This window comes from Neopelma chrysocephalum, unplaced genomic scaffold (genome assembly GCF_003984885.1).
Source record: "Neopelma chrysocephalum unplaced genomic scaffold, ASM398488v2 Primary Assembly neopelma1_73, whole genome shotgun sequence".
Classification (NCBI taxonomy): domain Eukaryota; kingdom Metazoa; phylum Chordata; class Aves; order Passeriformes; family Pipridae; genus Neopelma; species Neopelma chrysocephalum.
In genome coordinates, this window is record NW_020897733.1 from 1,308,966 (window position 1) to 1,335,256 (window position 26,291).

Genomic DNA, 26,291 nt, shown 5'->3' on the forward strand with positions numbered 1-26,291 from the left:
CCAGCCATAAAACCCATTCAAAAGCAATTCATCTTTGAGGGTTTCCATGCAGCACACAGTCCTTCTCCCCTAACAGCTCCTGAACCTGAAACTTGCCGTTCAATCCCATCCACTTTTTCACAGATAAAAGTAACAGAAGCACTTCTGATGTGGTTACAAGCCTTTCCACTACCTGCAGCAGGTTAAACTGCACAGCTATTCAGGCAGTGAATTGCTGTTATTCAAAGATATAATCTCAGTTTGAGAATGGTCACATAGGAGCTTTATATTTTCCTTTCCTTCCAAGGGTTATAAAAAGTTAATAGAAAGAGCACTTGCTTGTAATAGTTTTAAGATTATCAAGCACCTCAGGTACCCCTTCAGTATTTACCAGCTCGACGTGACCACCTATTCTTGTCAGCAGGTTGATCAGGTAATGAAGTTAACATAGTACTGCTTTCTTTGGAGAGTAAAGAAAAAAAGTTCTAACATGTTATGCATCAGCCCCACCAGGTTTGTATTGCCAAAAGGGAAGGGGGAGAGGCATTACCATGTTTTTGAAGTCTTCTAGTCCAGAAAAAAAAAAATCAAATAGGACTTCACAATTCACCAAGTCTGTCTCTAGACCATGTATTTGGTAAAATAAACTTATATCTTGGAATTCCTACAATAGCTACATTTACTGAAATACATGCAACTTTACTGCTGAGGAGCAGTTTAACAATATTTTGTAGTTCACAAAACTGTGGAAACTGCAGATTCCCAAGCTGCTTTTTTTCATGATTTAAGGCTGGCAGAAGAGAATTTTCATGGCAGAGACTGCAATTGCCTGTTGGACAACTGTGGAAGACATATTCCTAGAATAAAGCTTACATACAGTAGACAAATCCTGCACCTCACAGTTATTCCAGCTGCTATAGGAGTCACCTAAATGTTACTAACATCACCCTCCACATTCAAGTATGACAGCTTACCAGTCAGGAGCATAAGTTTAACATCAGAGAAAAAAGGAGCATAAATATTGGATAATTCCATCAATATAAAGACTGACTGCTGTTAGAAATTCACTCTGATTAAAATCAGTAAATTCAACACATAGAAAAGCACCAGTTACAAATGCCTTTGCTGTAGGAGGATGAAGGCACTACCCTTTCTCATGCAAAAGTCACAAACTCAATTATTCATACCTCTATTTATAATGGAAATTAAATTCAGTCTTTCAGTTCCAGTCAGAAAAGATTAAGCTTTATTTTGGTGGTGGTCCTGAAAAACATCCTCATATTTATTAGCTTGCCAAGGTCTGTGTAACCAAACACCTGCACAGTTATCTAGCTAAGGATTTACTACTCATCCAGGTCAAAGATTTCACCATTCATCTTCAGCCAGTTGAGTTTCCTTTCACTTGCCTGGACAGAAATATAACCAACAAACAAAAGCTTTTGTGGGGATTTGACAAGCTGCTATTGTGAGTTCTAATTATGATTTCACATATATGCTCTTTAGGCTTAAACAGGAGTACAAATCTGCAGATAACAATTTATCACTCAAATACTTGTGTGAAGTCACCTACGGCTGCAAAGTCATCACAGCTCTATAATCCAAATGGCCATTCTTTTCTCACTGAAGTACTGCATTTATGAACAGTAACATTGCTAAAGCGATGAATCTGAATTAAAAGACTATGACATGCCCTTTTAAGGAATTATTTCTCTCAGTCTACCTAAAGATGCGAAGAGAATAAATTTTATAGTGTAAAATGTAAGAGTCAAAACATGTTTGCAGAAGTTCTTGACCAACTTTTTTTTTTTTTAAGTAAGGGAACTTCTGACATGTAATTTAATCTGTTGCACCTTGAGGCACTATCTCTCTTTGAAGTCTGCACAATACAAGACCTGTTCAGACTTGCAGAGGAAGCTCTTAGCTGTAGTAGCCACAGTTCTGGTCACTGTGAATGAGAACACAAGAGGTGGGTTAAAAAGAGATTCTTAAACACCTGATGAATAAACAGCCCTTCTTTTTCCTCTTAAGGCACAGCACTAGGTGTTTGTTATTTAGATACCTGAAGAGCATATATTATAGTATTAACATGAAACATAACTGTAAGAGACCCACCAAACTAGTTACTGTACCCTAAATGACCGCTCTGGTTATACGGAAAGTTTATTAAATAATAATTTTTCTCTTAGAATACAGTTACCATGATTTCATTGGAATTAAAGGGCTACCTGAAAAGCCCCAAAATTATAAGCAAGAAAACCTTGGTATGACTACCTTCAGAATACGCAAAAATTGAAACAACAGGCTGACAACTCTTCAGGACAGTAAGAAACATTAAGCAGGCACTTTCTACAGAGCCTTCAATCTTCACAAATGATTGTTGGCCCTCTGCTTTAAGGAGTGCTGCCAGCCTTGCACTCAAGTATAGGCAGGAAAAAGGACATGGACAGTTTTCAGCACTGCTGAAAACACCAACAGACCACAGAAACATAAGAGTTATAAGACAGAGAATGGGCTCAGTGCAGTATATTTTACTGGGCAAGACACAAAGAAAGCAAAATAATCATATCAACTCCACTGCCCTTCTCACAAGCATTTCAAAGCTAAATTTAAAGAGACCTGAGAAGCCAAGTACTTCTGTCCTAATGAACACAAATTTCCAAAGAGCTCCACATTAGGCTGTATGAATTGCCAAAAAATCTCCTTTAACAGCAACTCAGGTTTAGTACTACCTTTATGCTGCCATCCAGGGGCAGCATCTTACAAAGCATCTGTGTTTAGATTTGGCAAGTACACCTCCTGGTAAACAGTGCAACAACAAGCAAAGAGCATTAAAACAGAATGTAAACTACCAGGTGGTCTTCTCAGCCCACTTCATCTCCAAGTTAATGAACTGACAGATGCCAAACACCACATCTCCCTTGTCAGCAGGCAATGCAACACCTGCATGAACCTCTAAATATACAGTGTAAACAGAGAAACATCCTAAACAAGGTAACTCTGGTTGGCTTTTCAGTTTTGGAATGGGAGGTTTTGGGGATGGACAAATTTCACAGCACCTCTGTAGGCAGTCTACACTACAGCTCATTTCAGTTCCAAATGCCGAGCTCTGAGTGCAAGCCATCCTATAATTTTTATACAGACCATAAACAAACTCCTTAAGCACATACATAGCTAATGAGAGGAATGGTTAGTTTTAAGCATGCCTCCATCTTTGTCTGTCCAGCTACACGTCTCTGCCACTAACATCAGCCCTGAGACACCAGCGTGGAGCAGCTGGCAGGCAGGCAGTGGCAGGGCACAGTAAGCCACTTTGCTTCTCAGGAAGTCTCAGTTTTACTTTTATTTTACACACAAGTCTCTAATCACCAGTCTCTTGGGGCTTCCTAATTTTTTCCAGCTGCAAATAAGAAGTGCCATATGGTACTCATTACAGGTTAAGATTTACTAGTCATTTCGGACCTTTCCCATGTGACAGGTGTTAGATGTTGCCACTTTCTATAACCACGTCCAAATGTAACACAAACCTAGACCAAACTGTTAGGCTTGTAAGTCTCAGGTATGCTTGCAAACCAAGTATTATACAGTCATAACACCAGTCATTATGGCACTCCATTTTTAGTCCATTCCTGGTTAAGGAAATGGAATAAAGTCACAAGCTTCAGACTAATTCCCCAGAAAATGTCCTGTTTCTCACCTTCCTTTATGGATGCATCTAACACGCAACAGAGGAAGCTTCATATCCAGACTCCTGTTAATGGATGTCAATCATTTGTCACTGACAACTGCACCTTCAAGTATCAAAAGCATGAAGCAGACCACACAAGAACATAAAACCCACTTCATCCTTGGAGACAGGAGGGGCAAAATGGAACAGTGTTTCAGATTAATCTAACCCCACTATGGTCTATCTTGAAACTACTGATTGCATTAAATTAATACCAAAGACGAAGCAAGTATACATGCTGAAGAGAATAGAGGCTGTGCAGAGTGATATTGCACTGAGATGTTATCTGAAGAAGTACACACCCTCTTAACTGCCAGAACAAGACCTAACTCACTTGAAGGCTTGGTGGGTGTCTGGGGGATTTTTTGTGGTGGAGGTGATTATCAACTCCATTCTGCTTCAGTTCTTGGACCAAGTATCATAGCTTCAAGGTTCTTCTAGCTAAAGCTGTTTTATCATTTGTTTATGCCCGTGGCAGCAGCACACTCTGTGTGTGCACTTTAACACCTAAAGAGAGCACTATGGGCACCACTTGCTCTGTACCACTCAACGCTAAGAAAGAGCTGCTCTCCAGCCCCAGGTAATCAAAGCTGAAAAAGTAAGTGGCACTGAAGAGAGCCAAGTTAAACAAGGAAGCAATGGAGACAAAGCAATTGTCCTAACCCTGTAAGTCAGAGGCTCTTGTAAAAGAACAGTATCAGGGCCTGATGAGTTGGGAGGCCCTTTTTCTTTTATCCACAAGCTGACAGAAGTTGAATATTTAGTGAGAGCTCTCAGATGCCTGTTCAGGAACTCACATGCTTAACTTCAGCAGATACAGAGTACCCTCAGTGTCAGCCTCTCAAGTTCATTTACTTAAGCCCTGGCTATGCACTAGTAATGACTCAGGGTCTTGTTAGAACACTGTCACTTCAAGTGAGATACTTCAGAGCAAGGTGCACCTTCCTACCAAAAACTGACCTTATACTGATATGAAGAATCACAATAGTAATTTCCCCATAAGACTATTTCACAGGGGCAAAGCAAAAGGGAGCCTGAATGTATTTTATTGGCTTTAAAACACTGGAAGACAGCTGCAGGGTGGTGCTAATAGAACATTCTGTCTAGCACATACAGATTGTGGAATTACATACTCAAACTTGATTAGAAGAAATAGATTTCACTTCCTTACACCAGAGAAATTACATATAGAGGCAATACATTACATTAACCTGAGAATCCTTACATTTGGATTGCACTGATCACCACTAAACAGAAAGCATGCCCTGGGAATTAAGTCACACTTCTCAGACTTGTCACATGAAAAAACTTTTGAATCCATGCAAAGAACTAGCTAAAAGGACCATAGACTAGATCTTGACATAAAGCACTGAAAATTCAACAAGTTTTTTTTAAGTGTTAATGTGGTATCAATAATGGCAAAATAAATCTAATCAGTGCTAGAGAGAGGGGGTGCAGAAGGACAGGAAAGACATTTTATATTTTTGTTTCTAAGGGAAACAAAAGGGAGGAAGTCTTCAGTAGCAGCATTAAGCTTCTCCTTACTTTGATACATGTAAATTTAGTTATTGCTTTCTTCAGCAACTGATTTTTTTCCCAGTCCCTCTGGAGGTTACTCAGTAGCAAATTAACAATATCTCACCTAAGGTATCTCATTATGGTGATTCTCAGACCAGGTCCCAGGATGTCAGTGAGCTGCCTTCCTTGCAAAATCACACTAAAATACTGTCAGTTTAAAAGAGTGGGAGTAGGCAATGAGAGAGCACACGTGGTTCCAACACCACAGCACAATAATTAAAGTCAGGAGATCCATTCATAAGAAAGAGTTCTCAAGTATCATTAAAACTAGAGATGCAGTCTGAAGCTTGGCAGGAGTAAGAAACAGCCCCTGGCATTTGTACACATTCCGAAACAGAAAGTCACTTTCTCTAAGGGAAAGTATTCCCTGAGGCACCCTGTTTTAGGGGATATACCAACTCCCAAAAGTGCTATTTGGAGCTGAACGTATGCCAAGAAGATAACCTGCTTCAAGTTTGATATATGCTCTGCACCCTGCAGTAACCAGTAGGTTAATTACAAGCACTCAATACGGAGCCTTTCCACTAAGCTTTAACATTATTCCTACAGCAAGCAAGGTTTGGAATAGAAGATCCTGTTTCAATGTCCTTTCAGTCTGCAACTATCAGAACAAACAGAGAAATTCCAAGACAGCTCTGCTTTGAGCAAGAGGTCACCTAATCTAGACTCCAGCACAGAAGGATTATACTTACAGTTTCACTATGATTCTACAATAAATTACAAGCTTGGAATACCAGTACTTTTAAATTTTGTTATCTGCATCTAAGTAAAATTATTCAGAGTGTTAAATCCAACAATGGTTTTGTGCTGGGTTAACTTTGGTTGGATGCCAGGTGCCCACTAAGTCTCACAGCAATTGTGGTCACAGGCAATACAGACTCAACTCAGGGAAATAATTTTTATTGCCAGTTAAAAGTCAGAGTAGGGTAACAAGAAATAAAAAACAGACCTTCAAACCCCTTGCCCCCTGCCTCACTTCTCCCCAGGCTTAACTTCTCTACTGGTTTCTCCATCTCCTACCCCCCAGCAGCACCAGGGGATGGAGAATGGGAGTTGGGGTCAGTTCATCCAACACATTGTCTCTGCTGCTCCTTCTCCCTCAGAGGGAAGACTCCTCACACTCTTTCCCTGCTCCAGCATGGCATCCCTCCCACTGGAGACAGTCCTCCACAAACTTATCCAGTGTGGGTCTCTTCCAGAGTGCAGTTCTTCAGGAACAGGCTTCTCCAGTGTGAGTCCCCCATGAGGTCACAAGTCCTGCCACCAAACCTGCTGCAGCGTGGGCTTCTCTCTCCATGGGGCTGCAGGCCCTGCTGAGAGCCTTCTCACAGGATCACAGCCTCCTTTGGGCACCCATCTGCTCCACCACAGACTTCCATGTGCTGCAGGGGCACAGCTGCCTCAGCACAGTCTGCACCATGGGCTGCAGGGGAATCTGTTCTGGCTCCTGGAGCACCTCCTGCCCCTCCTTCTGCACTGACCTTGGTGTCTGCAGAGCCAATGCTCTCAGATATTCTCACTCCTCTCTCCCAGCTGCTGTTGTACAGTAGTTGTTCCTCCCAGCTTAAATATGCTATCCCAGCGACACCATCACCATTGCTGATGGGCTCAGCTTTGGCCAGCAGTTGGCATTGGCTCTACTGGACATGGGTGAAGCTTCTGGCAGCTTCTCACAGAAGCCATCTCATAACCCCCCTCCTGTTACCAAAACCTTACCATGCAAACCCAATACCATTTTCTATGCTTACTCTCTCCTGTCAAGCATAGTGGAAGACAGTAAGGTTACTAAAAGCCTCCAGCTCTTGGGTACAGTATGCCAAGGTCCTAAAAATACACATTTCCTGAGCATGACTAGACCTGTCAACAAGCATCTTATTCAAGCCTAAAGTTAAGAAATTTTCTAGGTTCACTTAGTGTACAAAATTCGTACTTTAGACATACACATTTTAATACTTTGTTACTACCACTGCTTTAAGACCTTGAAAACTTTTAGAACAGAAAGGATACTTTCTGTTGATACTGGAGTGTCATCAATTCTACAGCCAAGAATTTTCCATAAGCATGCTGGATCAGAAACTAAATGACACTACACACACACTTTCCCTTCAGTCAAAATTACAAATATCTCCTCCACCCAGACAAATACTAACTTTTGCATGGATGTTCTCACTGTTTGCCTGGGCAGACTCCGGGCACAGGCTTTTAGCAATTTTCATGGCACTGCTTTCCCTATTAAGAAAGGGCCAAATGAATATTGGAAGTTAAACTACCAAAACAAAACTCACTTAAGCCTTGCAACTTTTCATCCTCTCTGGATTTTCTCCTTGTTGTTCTAAATATTTAATGACTCAAGAATTAAAAGATAAGTAATGGTTTTGCAGAAATCTCAAAAGTTTTTCCTCATATCTGACTACACTGTGACTAGATGAAAAGAGATAGCTAAATCAAATATAAATTCTCTTGTTTCAGTGCAGGGAAGAAGCCTCCTTTTCCTTCTGAATTTGCCCCTTAAGGTTGAATATACAAGAGAAGTGTTTTTAAACTAATTCAGAATAAGTATTTTCTATGATTAAGCCAATTCACATTGTCTGAATGACAGCTAGAAATCACTTTGCCCTTCAGAAACAATGGCTTCTGCTGTCTTTCTGTGTAACAGGTTGGTTCAAAGTAAGCTGACTTGAGAAAAATCACTGCCTCGTAGAAAGGATTATTTTTAAAAGGTTTTTAAACTGAGTTCATAAGCTCCTTCACCCAAACACTGCTTTGCAGTGGCATTTCTTGTCAGGAAATCAAATTTTCTGGGAGCTGAAGGCTTGTCTAGCCTTGCCTGCAAGTCACGTTAGTTTCCATTGCTTTAAGTAAAGCAATTTAATTGTGGGTTTTAATAATTGCTACTTTAATTCAAGGTGTAGAAAAGTGCAGTTCATTGCCCAGGGTGGTCATTTTCTTTCTCTCTATTGGATCCCTGTGGGATTTAAGTACATAAAGAGAAAGGTTTGCTTTTGAAGAATCAACACTGTATTTAACAGATACAGACTGATGCTAGATAGAAATATATTGACAACTTATGAATAAACAGACTTTCTTAATGAAGGAAGATTAGCCTTCATCGCTTGCAAGGTGAAGTACAAAAACTCAAATATAATTGTTGAATTAATCATTGCTTAAGCTTGACAGCTTTATGTAGTTTATAACCAATGCTTGTTATGTTTTCACCCACGGTGCAGGAGTTGGAGTGGATAGGAACCAGAATAGATACAAATAAAATTAACTATTCTCAATATACTGTAAACTTTTGAGATTTGCAGAGCAATGGAGAAATAGAGGTAAGGTCAGTATATATCACCAAAATAATTCTTAATTTCCCTAGCTACTTTTAAGTAGTCCTGGATTTCAAGTCACCAGTTTTGCATCACACATTTATACTATGATATAAATTAAATTACCACTTAATACAAACAAGGATACATAAGCCACATCTTTCTAGATTAAGGCAGAAAAGTAGAAAACTCCCACTACAAGAGTATCATGAGGGAGTTGATAAAGGGGCAAAAAGATTGCCAGCCTGTAGCACCGTAGGCAAGCAAAAAAACCAGCATCCATTGGCAACTGATTATTCCAAACATCTTTCTAATAACTTGAAACATTGAAAGTCCATCACTATTACAAGGGCTCAGTACAATTTCTCTCAGTAAAATGTTGTAGGTTGCTTCACTTTAGCACTACAGTTGTCAAATAAAGTCAAATTTTATGTTTTGCATAATAAAGTTCTGATTTTTGTCTAGCCCAGTAACCACATAAAAAGACAGTCAAGCTGAAAATTAGGCTAGAAAGGAAAGTCTGCATAGGTCTGCTTCATTTTCTCCATAAAAGTACTAAAAAGATACTGTAACATCTGTCACAGCAGCAGTTCCTAAAACACGCTGAGCTGAAGGGCCTCTGTGAAGCTTCATCTTCCTCATGAATGGCTCTGGAGTCTCAATCTCTCAAACGAAGCCATTCCCCCCCAGCTCTGCTGGTTACTTGCCATGGCTCTCAAGCGAGTCTGTGCAGCAAATGGACCAGCCAAACCTCTATCTCTTCTTCCAGAGCCAATAAGGTGATCTTATCTAACAGAACTACATCTCCAAATACAACACCAGGAGGTGAGAGATGCAACTACTACAGTAGAGAAAGATGTCAAGAGATTAAAGTCTTAATTTCATTCCAGCGAAGCATTTTAAAGCAAACCAAGGATTTCCTCCACGATCACTGTTCCTTCTGGAGAAGGGGTGTCCACCACATACACAGACCTCAGCTGCAACCAAGGATTGTACAAGTCAGCTTTCTGAAAGCACCTAAATTCTCCAGGAAGCACTAATAAATAAATCACATAAACACCTCTCTTTTTCAATGGCGTGGTTTAAAACTAAGATTCCCCTTGCTAACAACTAAAGGCAGTCCTATAAAAAACACACTTTACAACATGTTTAATATATTTCAGCAGAAAGTCCTGACAGTCACACACTGGCAAAAGGACTCATTAGCCTGTTTTCACCCAGGGAAGTGAATACACCTTTGCTTACCTTGGGGAAAGTTAAGAGGGGAGAAAGCAGGGTTTCAGCAGAGCTGCAGTAGCAAAGCTTATCTAGAATAGGCTGGGGTCACATTAGACTAGAGTAGGACAGTTCTGCAGGTCCAGCTATGCCTCAATAAAAGGAATAATTTTGTAGATAATAATGTAGAGCCAAAAGTAAGATAGCCAAATGCATTGCACAGAGATGCCTTTGACAGCGTTAGGAGTGAGAAGAGATTGAAATTCAACTCTGACATTTTAATTCTCTGTAGAGATTAGGTAAAAGAAACAAAATACAGTTGAGAGACTAAACTATTTTCCTTCCCCTCCAAATTGGAGGAGACAAAGAAATCCAACAGCAGAGCTGCAATAACCAAGAGCCTTCAAGTGACCTGAAATCCACAGCTGTAAAGCTCCTTTCTTTCTGACTCTTAACACAAACTCTTCAAGTAAAAAAAAGTAAAATTGCTGTCTATATTGCCACTACAATTTATTTCTTTTGTTCCATTATAACAAAATAAGACATATACAAACACACACTGCATAAGACACCCTCCACAAAAGGGAATACAAAATTTAAATTCTGAATGCTGCTGTGCTGACAGCATAAGAGATTAAGCTAAAGTGTAAAATCTGTGATATAGCTTTGCAATTACCTAATTGCTCTTTATCCATCTCTCCTAAAATTAAGATCACACCCCCCAGTTTTTGCTTCTTTCAGCCTGTCAAGTTCTCCAAGAAAGACTTAAGCTCTGCAAGAAAGACTCAGTCAATTGCAAAGCAATTTTTTTAAAATAAGCACTGGATTTCTTTTTATAACAGGATCCTTTCCTGTTCAGCTCAGCTATGTTTATTCTGATGACAATTTCACATTACATTGAAGCTTCTCCTCCACACACCAAACAACTACACAATCAGGATGCTCAGCACACCACCTTTTTCAGAAGCTGCACCGTACCAGTGATATTAAGTAAGGTTTAATTGCATTGCAAACCTTCCCCAGGAGGTAAAGGATAAAGCATGCTGCCTGAAGTGTCTTCTCTCAAAGCACTTTGTCTGGTGTCACCACTGGCAGAGGCTGCTCTTCATTCAGTGCACTTGTGCAATACTATTCCTAGAACATGTAAGTGAGTGTTATCTGGATATCTTGTCCTGTGGTGATATCAGTGGAGAGTTTACACAACTAATACAATTGGAGGAGGAAGCATCTTAGTGAATGAAAGGTAAAAATGCACAATGCATCTTCACTGTACATGTGGAGCAGATACCTCATTTTGCCCCAGACTGAAAACAGGCACATTAGATTTGCTGGGATGTTATTGATGTTTTCAGTTGTTTTGTAATAGAGAAAAGTATTCACATGTTCTAGTAAATCCAACAGCAGTTAACTGCATTACAGTGTCATTGCTTATTCACAGTAGGAAAAAAAAAATCACTACAAAAATTTACATTTACTGTTAAATAAATTAAATAACACTTTGTCCTAGGAAAATTTTCCTTTCTCTTTTGAAAAAGGTAACTAATAATTGCTTTCAGTGAATAGATTTATTCATTCATTCGGGAAAATGAAAGCCTAGGAAGTTCCACTGAAATATCAGCATTTCCATCATGTGGAAAAAATGACTAAAATACATAATGATTTTGTATGCATAGCTGCAAAAGATTCTGTTGTGGTCCAAATAGCTCTCACATTCCGTTTCATTCAGATTCCTTGGATTTGTTTGTATTTTATTATGCCACAACACAACTTGAGATATGTCATTTTACTATATGTCTTTAATTAAGAGCCACGAAAGGTCAAAATCAAAACATATGACAAATGGCAAGTTGGAAGCAGAAGGGCTTGAGCCTTGATGTTATAAAACCAAGTCTTGTGCATGACTAATCAAGACACATCCACGGAATTTCAGGATGAAATACTTTCTGAATCCTAAAAGCCAGCATCCGTTTCTTTCTGCTTTTACAAACCTAGATTTTATAACTAGAAAGAGCCCCTGCCAGTTATGAAATGGAAAATAATAACTACCACAATAAAATAGTTTGGACAAACAAGAGAAACACAGCTGACCATCACTTACAAATTAACTATTAATCATGTACATTGTCATTAATGACATGGTAGCACATATTTATATATGGTAACCTTTGAAAGGAAAAAAAAACCTCAACCAAACTTAGAGAACTTTCACAAATAATACATTACTTCCTTAAATACAAATAATAGCCATCTTGCCAGCCTGCCCTACCATATTTAAACAACTGTTTTCAGCCTTATACTTCTAATCAGACTGGAATTATAATGGAAGGCAAAGAAAAAAGACTGAAACCATTTCATTTTTAGTAATTCTGGGCTGACAAAGTCTATTTACACATTAAAAATCTAGGCCTTAACTATTAGGGAAACTTCTTCTCAATATAAGTCAATAGATAGTCACTAACCTCAAGTAAGTTCCATAGATAGCCCAATTCAAGAATCTAGCCCATTTATGTTATTTAATTAAACAGATTTCCTAGTCACAGCTTACAGTCACTTTTTCTATAACACAGTGCAAGTGTAAACCTGCCAGGAGAGGGGGAAAAAATCTGCTTATAAAAGAGCTAGTTAGCTTATATACATATATGTAAATGTATATTTATTCATATTAAAACCACCAGGACACTTAAGCAATAATATTTCTGTTAACATACATAAGGACTCATATCTTTTGCTGAAAGCATACAACAAATAAGCACTTTTTTTTAGTAATCTGGCTTGAAATCAGTTCATGCATTGATGACACCATCTTCCAACTCATTCATTTTCTCACTCTTAAGTAAAACCATTCTCAGACTCCCAATAACTTTTACACTGTTCATCAGTAGTTATCATTCTACATCAACGAGTCTGCACAAGAGTGCACAGCATGATCCATACACTACTCACCAAGTTCAGACTATGGGCTATGAAAACCCAGCAATAAAATCAGAACAATGAAATCCATCCCTACTTGAGTATGAAACGCAGTGGGTGTTTTTAATAACTAGGATTTCCCTATGATGTGCACACTGGCAAGTGACTCTCAGCTATATTCTGTCACTTTTTAACTGATCACACCCATATACGCTATTACAAATAAGCCGGAGCAAAGAAGGTACAACTTTTTTATTTGAAATGTGCATTAAAATGTTGAATAACAATTTCAGATATTATTTGAATAAGGACGCCAGAATGACTTGAAGCCATCACACCAAATTTATCCTGTTGGGGGGAGGATTCTGACGAAAGATCCCAAAAGAAGATTCACAGAAGAGACAGTGTATATGAATAATACTGCTACAGCATTTAGTCAACCCTTTCTGACAAAGGGAGGAATAAACTGCTGATCCTCATTAATAGGGATCAGCATAATTTAGTATTATCACAGGAAATTAAAGGACCTCAGAACATCAAAGTATTGAGAAAACCATTAGACCTTTTCAACAAAAGACCAGTGGGATTTATGTAGGTTGGAACAGAGGCATCTCTCTCTTTCCCCCCATCAGTTAATCTTAGCTCACTGCAAATCCTAAAAGAGAGGCTGCAGCACAAGGTGGTGTTAAGAATCAGAAATTCCACCACTGTTTTTGCTCCTTTCTTTGTTTCTTCCAAGGTAGGGGACTGCCTACATGGTCACCACAGTCCTTTTCCCAGACCCCACAGACTCCCACCAACCACACACATGGAACTGTGCCTGGATGCTTTCCTGAAGAAAGGAAGGGGCCACATTTATGCACACAAACCTCCCCATCTTCAAACTCCACCTGCTAAACCAGTGAAGCCCTGTAGGTGGGACTGCCTGGGTCCTCCTTTGGGGTGGGAGTCAAGGCAGGCAGCCTGGGGTGAGGTGGTGCCGAGCAGAGCAGCAGAACTGGTGTCACAGACAATGTGGAGACAGGCAGTTCCCCGTCCCAGTAAGCACTGGTGGCACACTGGTATCACTTACACTTGGGTTCCCACCTGGGCACGGTAAGAAGGAGGAGTAAAAGAGGAAGGAAGTATATTATGGCTGGTCTTTGCTTTTTCAGGGGGCAGATGAAAGGTCTACAAAGTTTCACTGTAAAGGAATGCACTTCAAAGGAGAGTTCAAGACAAATAAGATTTTGTCAGCTCTAACTACAAAATCGAAGGGGGGAGTCACAGAAATGTACTCTACACTTATCACTGTAACATATTATGACTTTTCAACTAGAGAGTAATCCTAAAGAGCAGCAATCTGGACTCATTCTCCTTTCCAAGTAAACTAAAAAAAAAAAATCAAAAAGAGAAAGGGATTGTAAAAATCTGAAGTTAACCCATGTTAGTGTGAGCGTTTTAGTGAAATGCACCAGCCTTTTTAGTTAATTTTCCCACTCTTTAACAGCTGGAGGTCTCAGTCAAATACCTCGAAACCTGAACCCAGGGATCACCTCTCCCACCTCTCAGTTTCAAGGCCCTGCTACTCCAGGAAAGCTGGATAGCATCCCCCTCTCAAAGACAGAGATGAAAATTCTTCTCCAGGTCGTTTACTGTGCACTCCCTGCTACAGTGCACGCATTTGCCATCTCCGTTAGCACCTCAGCTTGGGTTTTACGAAAGCATAAATATAACCCTCGGGAAAACTAAGCCCCAGAGTGAGGCACAGTATCCTTCGGCAAGCCATGCCCACATGCCTCCAACTCCCTGCCACGTCCAGGTGCGACTCGGGGCGGCAGGTGATGGTTCAGTGGCTAGAGCTCAGACACCTTTTCACGGAGGTCCTTTGAGGAGGGGGAAAGGCAAGGGGGACTCATTCCTCCTTTGTCCCGGAGGAACAGCGGGTTCAGAGCCCGCACAAAGCTCACCCGGGCTCCCCCCGCCCCGCACTCCCGCTCGCTCTCCTACCTCCCCGCAGCCACCGGCGGTCCTGGCCGTGAGGGTCCCGCACAACGCCGGCCCGACGGCACCGCGGGGCTTTGTGCGGGGCCGGGCCGCCCGGCAGCCCCGGCACCTGCGGGAGCCCAGAGACCCTCCGGCGGGGCCCGGCCCCGCCGCCGACCCCCGCCCGCCGCAGGAGCCGCGGGGCTCCTGTCAGGGGGAGCCCACCCTCAGCCACCCCATCCTCGAGGCTCCAAAGCTCCCCCCGAGGCTCCGCGCGGCGGCCGCGCCCGGTGGGGACAGCGGCGCCGGGCAGCACCCGCGGAGAACAAGGAGGGCGCCCCGCACTCACCGCCGCCGCTGCCTCCTGCGGCCCCCAGCACCCCAGCAGCACCAGCACCAGGCAGCCGGCGGCCAGGCTGCAGCTCCGCCACCGCGGCTCCATCCCGCCCGCTCAGGAGCTCCGGGGCCGGCCCTGCGGCGCGGGCATAGCCCGGCGGGGCAGCGCGGCTCCTGCAGGCGGCTCCCGCCGGCCGCCCCGATGGCAGCGCCCGCCCCTCTGCCGCACTCGCCCGCTTCTCCCGGCTCAAGTCCTCCCGGGACTACAGTATTCCTCCGCTCCGGGGGCGGGCAGGCGGGCGGTGTGAGGCGCGCTGCCGCTCCGCTCTGAGGGGGCCGCGATCCCCCGCGACCGCCCTGCCCCCGGGCGCCGCGGTTTTGTCGGCTCCAAGGGCGGGCGCCGCCTCTCCCCGCCCCGCACCTTCATCGGGCGGGCAGCTGGACCCCGGACTATTTTCTGCAGCGGAAGCCGCTCTGTGTGCGTGTGAGGGCAGGGGGAGTTGTTGGCAGTGCCGGGTCGCCCCTCCGGAGGGGCGGGTGCGGGGCTCGCCCGCGCTCGGTCCCGGCCCATCCGGCCCCGCTCAGGTGCGACGCCTCGGCGAACACCGCGCGAACTTCCTGCCCGGGCACGCTGCGAGCGCCTGGAGGGGCTGCGGAGCCGCGCCGCGGGAAGCGAGCGGTGACCGAGAGCGGGCGGGCAGGCAGCGCTGGTGGCTCCAGCCGGGTCGCTCCTCCGGGGCCGGGCACCCTCGGTGCTCCGCCGGGAAGGAGCCGCACGGTGCCCTGCCCGCCTCGAATGACGGCGGACCCTGCTCTTCCTCGGCCGTGCCTGCGGGCTGCCCGGGCCATGGGGCGCGCAGGGTGAGTGCCGAGCGCGGCCCCCCCGCTCCCCGCGGTGCCCCCGCTCCCCGCCGTGACTGTGTGTCCCTTTGCCTCTCCGCAGGGCGCTGGGGCTGCTGCTCCTCTGGCTGGGCGCGGAGCTGGCGAGTGCGGTAAGTGCGTGCAGGTCCAGTGCTCTCTGGAGGTGAACGTACCTGGATAAACCTGTCGGGGTTTGGGCATCCTTCGGCCAGAGAACAGACACGTCCCCGCCCCCCGGGAAAGACGCGCGGATATTTTTTAAATTGCTGTACACCTGTGCTCCGAAGTCCCTTTGTGCCTTTCGTCGGCTCGACTTTGACTAGTTTTTGAAAAGTATGCTGGGGTGAAAGACCATCTGTGTGCGGTGTAGCAGCTTTCAGTGTCTGAAAGCGTGATCAGTGTCTCACTTTGTACCTGACTGCCTTTCGTTCTCTTTTAGCCTCTTCTCAAACTTTTCTGTTAAAAGCTGACCCTCAAGGTCCTTGTTCACGAGGGATCCAATGCACAACACATCATAACTAAGTAAAAGTGATGTGAGAAATTAAAGGATTAAGCTGTTAAGTGCTGTATCAAGGTTCATGACTATTAGTAAATGTGTTTTGAATTCCAAGTTGTTATACAGAAGCAAAGACTTTATGATCTGTCGATCTGACAATTTTATGACATAAACATGGATTTTCTCTTGCTGTTCCTAATTAATGTTTAAATAGATCAGTAGGCGATTGCAGGCTTTTTAAATGTTTATAATTTTCTTCTTTTTGGCGTTATAGTAGATTTTCTGCAGCTGGGATGCTGCAATTCTTAGCCCACTCAACTAGTGAATGAAAGAGTCCTTTCGAAGATCTGTAGCCTAAATTAAGTGTCCAACTGATGTAAAGTCAGCAGTTAAAAAAATGTCTTTGTTATATTGTAACGTAAATTAAGATTGTACAGTAATGTTTGTGGTGTGGATTTTACAGCACATATACAATAGTGAATTTATGGAAGTACAATATGCTTTAAGCAAGTTTATTTTAATTCAACTTCTGACAGATTTCTAACAAAGCCAGTTAAAACGTGTTCTTGACTTGGCAGCCAATGGTTTTCTACTGCTTTTGCTACTCTTTTGATTAAAATTTTAAGGAATTAGAATCTTCCTGTGCAACTGAGAAGAAATGTTTTTAAAAGTCTTTAATAGCAGAAGGGTTTATACTTTTCATAAATATGAAAGGCTTGGTTCTGTTTTGCATTTTTTATAATCAATTGCACTAGTAGAATTTCATCATCCTGATCAGGTGGTAGTTACAAGCTTTAATCTTCTCAAAGATTAAAAGATTAGAGAGTTTTATTTAACAAAACCAAGAACTGTTCTTCTGAGAGTTCTTGCTATAGTGGAATCTGGGTGGAAATGACTTTTATGAAGCATGTATTTTAAAGGCTCTTTGAAGCAAATGTGCCACGTTTTGTAGTAATTTTTATAAATTCTTGCAATATGGCAGTGAAATTATTCCTGATTGATGCAGATGTAACTGATAGCAAATTTAAATCATTTGCTCCAATTGTGATTCCTACCTGTTGGAAAACACATCTCTTAAGCAGTCAGATTTCTCTTACTTCCTTGACATCTTTTATTGCCCATAAAGGGACTCTGTCAATTTAAGTCTATTGTAATGAATAAGATTAATATCTACTTGCTATTTCTAAGTTTTCCTGACAGTTTTCTTCAGGCTTAGAAAACAAGCAAAGTCTTAGTTGCTGTGTAATCAGTCTACAACTATGAAAAAGAATCAGAAATAGGTCCTTAAAATACTTAGTGCTCTGCATGTCTAAGCAGTTAATGGATTTAATGATTTTTATTAAAAATGCTGTCGAACATGCCCAACAGAAAAGACTAAAACTCTGGTTTTATGAACTTCAGATAGGGTAGTAGTTAATGACTTTCTGGTATCACTGATTTAAAAACACATCCTAACACCTTCCAGCATGAAGTAAGCTGTTAAGAGAAAGTAGTAGTGATGGAACTTGCAGTAAGCAGAGCTTTTTTAGGAAAAGCAAGATCTCTGAAACATTTCTTAATAGGCTTCTGGTATGTAATTTGAAGTGACAGTATAGTGAAGTACCATGGTAATAAAATGAGGTTAAAGCTTTAGGTTAATAAGGAGTAATAACTTCTAGAAGACTGTTCACAGAGACAGTCCACTTGTTGCTGGAGATGGTGTCATTTATAACTTGTTCGTATTTTCTTTCATTAAAAAAACCTCATTTCAGTAATGTATCTGTTGTAAAGGAAATGTCCCTAAAATATTGTTCAAGTTCTTGAGTGCTTTTCAGGAATGGTACTGTGGACAGGACTAGTGTAGGCAGTGGCTGATATGTCAGGCAGCACCTTGAATAAAGTTGTATCAAAGATGGCTTTGCCACAGAGGTCTCAGTTATGAAGTGTAGTCATCCCCTTTTCTGTAAGAAAAGGATTTTAAAGTGTATCTGAATTAATTTCTCAGATTCTAATTATTTTCCCTGGGTGTAAATGATGATCTATTTTGAATGGCAGTACAAAATTAGTCTTGTAATGCTGTCTGTGTTTTCTTGAGCCAAATGTTGAAAACATAGATGACTTGCAGTTACTTTGTAGAGACTGTTACCTCACTTGTAGACCAATTGCTGGGAGTGACCTAAGAGCTTCCCCTAATAGCTTTGGGCTGCAGTCACTCTAGAAGCTGTGCTTCATTCATGGTTTCAATCTTTTATCATCAACAATTTGCGTTAATAGTTAGCCAGGAGTGTCAGTACAAGATGCTGTGCATAAGTAAAACAACACTGTAGTACTGTCCTTGAGACATTCATTGCACTCAGACAAATGACAGAGGTTGGTCTGGAACTGTGGGGGATAAGATGTGCTAGAGAGGCAGGGGTTTGCCTTGGCTGATCACTGTCCTTCCCTGAGGCTTTCTCAGGCTATAGGGCAAAATGGAGTTTTTAGGAGAGGGACTTTTTAAAAGATAATCAGAGTTTTGCTCTGATAATACAGATGTTTTGGGGTTTTCCTCTCATAAACGTGAGGTGGAGCATGAGCTGAATATGGTCACAAAATGTAGAGACAGCCTCTTGCAATGAAATTTGAGATTCGCATCTCTTCACAAAGCTCTCAGCTGAGCTGCATCATAGTCCTAGCAGTCATTCTGAGCCCCCCTGAGAGCACACCTGGCATACAGGTGAGGTGATAACTCCTCATTTATTTCCTTTCTGTCCTTGTTCAGCTAGTTGAGTGTACCTGGAATACGTGTTGGTTTTGATGTGGTGTCCTAAGGAATTACTGTTAGGACTTGCTGTAAGGACACATGTTTTGTTGGAACACCTGAGCTTTCAGATGGAGTTCAGTTAGCTTTATTTTATGAGTGGACTTCATGTACTATTGCAACTCTTCCATTTTTTTGCTAATAAATGTGCAGATTAATGAGAGCCACTCTCTTTTTTTAGAACTTAGTATCTTGTTCAGCAAAAGATTTTCAGTATCCAAGTAAGGCAAATAAAAACTATGTGTGAAAACCAGTTCTGGGCAGTCTGCTCTATTTTGAGTAACTGAAGCTCTGCTAGTTCATGACAAACTAGCACAAGTGATCTTATTTATCTGTCTCCCAGGTTTTCTGTGTGTTTTGTTTCTATATCTATGATACAAATGTTTCATAATATCTTTAATATGTACTGGATGAGCTTAATTGAACCGAGCTCGTTGTTTTCAGTGGTCAAAAATAAATTTTGTCCCAGAGTCTCTGACAGAGGGGAAAAATTGCTGTTTAATTATGGGTATTTAAAACAGAGTTGCAGCTCTCATCATAACACTTTCCAATGCAGTTTCTGCAAATACGATGTTATCCATTAAAGAGGTACTTATAAAGTTCTGTTTTCTTTTTCTTTGCCATTTTAATCAGTATTTATAAGTATGCAATCCTACTGTAATTTGATTTTTACAGCTGTATCTTTATGTAGTAGTGAACTTTATGGGGAAAGAAGTAATTTATATAGTAAAGTTACTTGTATAAGGAAGGAATCTACAGAATTCAAGAAATAATGTAAAATACCAACCTAATCTTCTAATTCTCAGGATTTGTTTACCAGATAAGGCTTCTAATGTGTAAGATGCATGGGTGTGGAGGGTTGTTTGGTGAAGATTCAGTACTGCATTGAGAATGGTCATTCTGTGAGGGTCAAGTTTGAGTGGCAATAGGTCTATTGTAAAATAATAAGAATTATACCCTGGTTCTATAGCAAAATAATGAGAATTACTAAAAAAAGAAGCTGATTGTTCATAACAGTGCTAATTATTGAGCTCTTGCCAAGACATGTTAACTTGTAGGGGAAATTTTCATTTAAAGCTGACTATCCCTTTCTATCCCGTCTGAAGAAATAATTGTTTATTTGCTGAATATTTTCTGAGTGCTGAAGACAATTGAGCATACAAAGTGGCTGTTTATTTGGCAGTCAGATTCTATGTCAGGTTACAGCAGCTATGAAGTGGAGTAACACATGTGATTGTGTTCTGAAGAGCTTTTTTGATATCATTATTGATTTAAGGTTGCGGCTGCCTTTTTATAGGTGTGAGAAGCACTGTGTGACCTGAAGAAGCATTTTATTTCCCCTTCTGGACACAAGCCAGCTTCACTACCAGCCACTGTGTTCCCTTGGCTTAAAAGCTGCTGTTAGTAAGTCATGCTGGTGTCCCTAAATAGGCAGGGCCTTTTGTGGTAGAACTTCTCCACCCTTTGTCCATTCTTGCTGTAGAGGATCTCCACACCAGTAAGGTCCTGGTACCTTGTCCCTTACTAACTCTTCCTGCTGGGGTAGCTGCAGTAACATGCTGATGCTTACAGATATTATGAGAATGTTACAGAATGCAAAAAAAATTTGTGATGGTAAAATGGCTCTGGCTTGCAAATACCAAACTCAACAAGGTCTTAACTCTGCCTCTTTCTTGTTTAGTTTTTGTACGCTAGTCATACTTCATTTGTAGACATAGAACTGCTTCAGGAAGAGGACTGATAACTCCTGACTTGTACAGGGAGAAAAGAATTCCTTATTATCCCATACTCCCAGAGACACAGCATCTGTTCAGGCAAGGTTGTCAATGTATTGCCAGTATTTGGTGTTTAATCGGATTTTTTTTTGAACCATAGGAAGCTGCAGTGTTTTTTGAGAAGAGCATAATTGATCCAGAAGCAATTTCCTAATCATACAGATACTCTATTGTTTCTGCAAGTACTTTTACTCCTAACTGAGTACTCACTGGAGCGTTAAGAGTAGACATCCAACTAGTCTCTTGTCAGACAATTTTGATTATGTATCAGGAAATGACCCACCTGGTTTTGAGCATCTTTCAAGATGTACTAGGAAGGGATTGCTACAAACACTGCAAAGCTCATGATTCTGTATTAAACAGTGCTGAGGAAACAGGAACATATTTCAGAGATGCCAGCCAGTGGCTTTTTGGGAATTATCAGGTTTTTTTAGGGCAAGTGTTTAGGTACCTCAAAATAATAAAAGGAAGGTATTCCTTCTGGGAGGAAAAGGTATTTTTATACTGTAGAGTAGTGTCATAGTATTTTGAGGTGATCATGAAGTCATGATAGATATAGATGAAAAAGTCTTTCCTGCCAGAATTCTTGATGTACTTGACCTTCTCTCTTCCTTGAGAAGTGGGTTTGTGTTCTCCTCCATGGATAATGATTAATTTCCTTAGGTGGTTGGTTTTTTAGTTATCTTTTTTTTTTTTATTATTTGTCTTTTTTAATTTATTTTCTTTTCTTTCAAAATATCCCTATAGCCCAGTAAGGCTCTCACTCTCCTGGGGAGGCTATAAACCCTAGCTGAGCTTTAACATACTTATTTCCATTTACATGTCTGAACAGAAAGAGCATTTAGAGTGGAATTATGCAGTTCTCGTTACCTGTTCCTTGCAAAAAGGGAATTTGGAGGTGTGGGCAATAAATCTGAAAATACTTGGGGAAAGTAAATAACTTGTTCCTGTGCTTTTTGCACAAATTTCCTGCAGTTCAGCCTACCTTGGGTTTTTCTATACAACTTCCCCTTCTCTGTTGGTGTGATTTGTATGGAAGTGCATGGAAGTCGCGTTGCTGCAGTTTCCAGTACTGTATTTAACTTTCTACTTTCAAAAGTTGTTGACAATAATCTTACTACTTTTATGTTCAAATTCATCTTTTCAGAATAGTTTCCTCTTCTCTCAGGTTTGAGGAAACACAAAGAGGTGAAAATAATACCAAGCCAAGGGAACTGTTCCATGGATCTGCTTCTTTGCTGGCTTCTTTGCCACATTTTTCATGCTGGTCAGAGCTGACTGCTGACCCTCTGATTCTGCTTGTACCCAAATGAATACAGAGCTGCAAAGATCCCTGAGGTCTGTGTTTTCCTTCTTGATATTTCTGCAGGATTTTGATTAGCTTTGGCTGTGTCAACCTCACTGGGCCACTAAACCAGCACCTTCAGTTTGCACAGTCTTTGCTCACTTGGTTACCTTCATACTGAGAGAATCAACCCTGTGAACCAAATGGGTCTGATTTGCTTCAGTCCACCGAGGTGTCAATAGCTACTGTACTCTGAGTTTGCCTTATTCACTCCCTGGTCTATTTTCTCCCATCTGGCTGGAATCTACTGTACTTTGTACAGCCTCCAGCCCCTGCCTCAACGTGCTCCTGAGCTCCTCTGCCTTCCTGGCTCTCCTTTGTGCTTTAGCAGTCGAGGAGGCTGCCAGGATCACTCCTGGCGGTTAATCCTGCAGTGCTTTCTCTGCTGCCTCACTCCAGCAGCAGCGAGGACGTGTCAGTGCCTGTTACCCAGGAATCTCTCTTGCACGAATCTGCTCAAGAGGGTTGCACCTAATGTTCATTGCTTTCCTCATTAGTAATAGGAACAAACGATTCCGTCCTTGACACAAGCGCTTGGCAAGAGCCCAGTGTGATGTGTAACACAGGTAAAATCCAACCATCATCGAGGTGTTGGATCTGGACTGATCTAGAACTCGCTAGAAAAGGCAATACCTCAAGGTTTCTGTAAGATATGAGACTAAGATTTAATTTTCCTTCAGTTTTTGCATATTTGTCATTTTTCCGTTTCCATTGAAGGTGAAAGAGGTTGGAAACAAGGTAGCAACAGCAACATTAACTGTTTCCTTAGCATATTTTTTTGGCTGACAGATCAAAACCTGCAGCTTTCTAGAGATTGGGATAGAAATGTTTGTACAGAGTCAGCTGAAAGCCAACTGCATAAATGAATTTATAGCACTGTTTGAAGGGGTTGGTTTTGACCTAAAAAGTAGAGAGGAAAAGGAAAGTGCAGTTAAGCAAGAAATGGACTTAAAAGTGCTGTTGTGCTTCTTAAAATCTCTGCAAATTAAATGTTACCAGCTTTATTTTTTGCTAGTAGCAAAGCTTTAAATAGCATCAAGTCAGTTTTGTCTTTTCCTGACTTTTTTTAATAACTGCATGTACCTTACCTATTCTCATTGCCTCAGTGTTTTCAAATCAGCTTATGTTCCTTATCCTATTATTTGAATCATTGAAGATAATATTTTCTATTAAGATCCTACCCTCACAAGTAGTAATGTATCTTTCCATGGACATGAAATAATGTCTAGTTCTAAAAAGAAGTCTAAACCAAAAAAGATTCTCTAGAAAATGATATAATTATAAGAGAAGTGATGAATCTATTACTCTTAGTACTTTATTGTTAAAGTTTGTTTAGAATTCATAAGCTGGCAAGTCAATTTTTTAGAATAAAATATATTTTGAAATATATATAAACTCATCTCATTATTATAAAAAAGTTAAATAGATGAATTGACACAGTGAATAATGTGAGAAAGAGCCAAAGAGAATCAGGACTGTTTTAAAGTTCTAATCTTCTTATATCAGTCAAACCTCTGCCGTGGAGGAGTGTGCAGGTATCACTTGCTCTGTGTAATATATTTATTTAATTTTTTTAATAGCAATTTGGCATTATTGCTACTACTATGGTGGAAACACATCAAAACAATAGGAGGGTGAATCACTGTATTGTACTTTGATGATTAAAGCTATCCACAAAGCTGGGTGTAACTGAACTGGAAGAACATAGCCTGCAGGAGCAAAAAGCAAGCTTGGAAAATTAAGAATTTATAGTAGTCTTCAGACTTTTCCATAAAAGGAGCCTGTAGGCTTTCAGCCTCAGCCCTCCTTTTGAGGTTTTAGACTGCCATCAAAATGCATGTGTGTGAGGGGTTGAAAAGTTGGAACATTATCTGTAAAATGAAGATATCTTTTCTATGAAGTGCAGCACATGTGAAGTGTGGATTCAGCTGGAAGGTGAGGTTGGCAGGTCCTGTTTTGCACTGCACAGTGTATGTAGCATTTTGCATAGAACATGCTGAATCTTTGTTAACAGAAAGGATAAAAGTGTGGTGAGTCTCAGTCTTGTGTTCATGACTGAGGTGATTTCCAATAAGCCCTGGGTGCCAAAAGTAAGGTGCTTTATTTCTGGTGTACTTTTGAAATGCATATTCTCTCTACTTTCACTATGGAAATAGCTGTAACCCAAATGCATTGCTTGCTATTTAGCAAAAGTTTTCTGTTTTCATCAAAGGCACAGTTTTTAACAGCTGTCTCTTCTTGTAAGCTTTATATGATCATTTTTACAAAGGAAGACTAGTGCATTTTTAACCTAATAAAGTAGTTTGGCTTAAACTGGAAACAGACTGTGAAATCTCTTTCTACAGATGGTTCTTAGCTGTTTGCTGTGACTTGAAGAAGTCCAAGATGTAAGCTTAAGAACACTATAGAGAAAATATGTTAATATGGTGTTGAAAGGAAGAAGCTTTCAAACCACTCCTGTAACAAATGTGTTCTAGTCACCAAAGCAAATGTCAGATGCTTAGCCTACTTTTACCACAAATAGATACAGAAAATACTCTTTGAATACCACAGAGGTCCACAGAGGTTTTAAAGTTAAATGAGTTGGTGACCATAAACAGAATACTTTAGATGGTTTCTTGAAGGTAGTGATTATATGGTTTGCTCTGTGGTACTTTTAACAACCTTAATCTCTCTGAATGTATAATCTTGTTAGGATTAAACCAAAATCTGCCTAGATAATTAGAGTGAGCTCCAAACTGTGGTTTGACCTGTATCTCTCAGTGGTGCAATTTCCATGTGAATGTGTTGGCCCTGGAGCATGTGGGGTGTGGAGAGCCCTCAGCAGGGTCTCTGGGAGCTGAGGGCCTCCCATACCTCAAGTAATCTGTTCCCTAAGAATGTGGTTGGTAAATCACCTCAGAGGTTTTGCAAAGACTGCTTTTCTGTGATTATAAAAACCGGGGTCTGGGTCAGAACATCTTTTAATGTGGCACTGCCCGTTTTTCATTGAGGGTAAAATGTGTTTGCATGCCCTCCCAAGTGCTGAGAGTTGCAGGATAGGTCGAATCCTGAAATGCCTTGTGACAGGCATGTTCACAAGCAACAACATTTGGTCTGTTTTGTCCCTTCTGTAGGGTTCATTTATCGTGGACATACATTTCACACCGTTTCCTTACATAATAAGAAGAAACACGTTGCAATTTTTACTCTAAAATACATAATCACTGGTTGCATTACTGTGTTGTCTTTCACCCCTGGTAGCGATTTACAGATGTCCTTCCACCCTGCCAGGTTAAGTGTTGGTGTTGCTGCCCTGCATGTGTGAAGAAAGCTTTGCCCCAAGTCATGCAGCAAGTTTTGCTTCTTTGAACTGTTGCACCAGGTGCTTTGTGTGCCCTAAGGCTCCTCCCTAAATGAGATGACTTGTACAATCTGCCTTTGGAGATCTTGAAGGCTTGAACCTCTAACAAATAAGGCACAAAACTGTGAAATGTTGATTATGGCTGCTTAAGGGCTCTCCATTCAATGGCATTTTCTCTATGGGCTAGCATGAGACTTTCTAGCACCAGACTATGAAGTTCCCTAAGAATGTGGTTGGTTTTTATCTTCCAGCTTTGTGCTATCCAGCCAAATTCTGCACGTCTTTCAGAGAGGAGTGGCAGGGATTAAAAACCAGCTAGTGAGTCTTAACTACAGTCTGACAGTAGTAGAGAAGAATTAATTAATGTTTATATCAGATCTTCAGTGTTACTATAACTTTTCAACTCCATTCAAGGATACTTTATGAACCACAAACCAAAGTGTTTACCAAGTATTTTGGATAGAAGTAAACTAAAGCTATAGTAAAAAAAAAATTGGTTGATTTTTGTTTTTTTTTAAACAGAAGTCTGATTTATAAAAGAGTAGATATTGTGCAACTTTCAGCAAAGAAGTGGTTTGGTTTTTTGCATTTCCAAACTTAGTAATGGGAGTTTAATAATTTTCGTTCTGAGCTGCAATTACCAGAAGTGTTCTGTAGCAGACTGT

General features: G+C 41.1%; 2 protein-coding genes across 7 annotated transcripts in view; one reads left to right on the forward strand and one right to left on the reverse strand.

Annotated features, from left to right (window-relative positions):
- Positions 1-15,352, reverse strand: part of COL4A5 (collagen type IV alpha 5 chain) — a 77,832-nt gene extending 62,480 nt beyond the window's left edge. For 3 of the 5 annotated variants that reach the window (XM_027687048.1, XM_027687044.1, XM_027687043.1), the window contains exon 1: positions 15,041-15,352. In XM_027687048.1, the coding sequence (XP_027542849.1) occupies positions 15,041-15,133 (93 nt within the window). In that variant the 5' untranslated portion in view covers positions 15,134-15,352. The remainder of the gene's footprint in view (positions 1-15,040) is intronic. The other 2 variants (XM_027687046.1, XM_027687045.1) reach the window with 1 other exon arrangement.
- Positions 15,353-15,605: 253 nt separating this feature from the next.
- The window catches only part of COL4A6 (collagen type IV alpha 6 chain), a 115,501-nt gene continuing 104,815 nt past the window's right edge, over positions 15,606-26,291 (forward strand). Inside the window, exons 1-2 of one of the 2 annotated variants that reach the window (XM_027687042.1) lie at positions 15,606-15,888; positions 15,971-16,019. In XM_027687042.1, coding sequence (XP_027542843.1) covers positions 15,824-15,888; positions 15,971-16,019 — 114 coding nt within the window. In that variant the 5' untranslated portion in view covers positions 15,606-15,823. The remainder of the gene's footprint in view (positions 15,889-15,970; positions 16,020-26,291) is intronic. The other variant, XM_027687041.1, reaches the window with a different exon arrangement.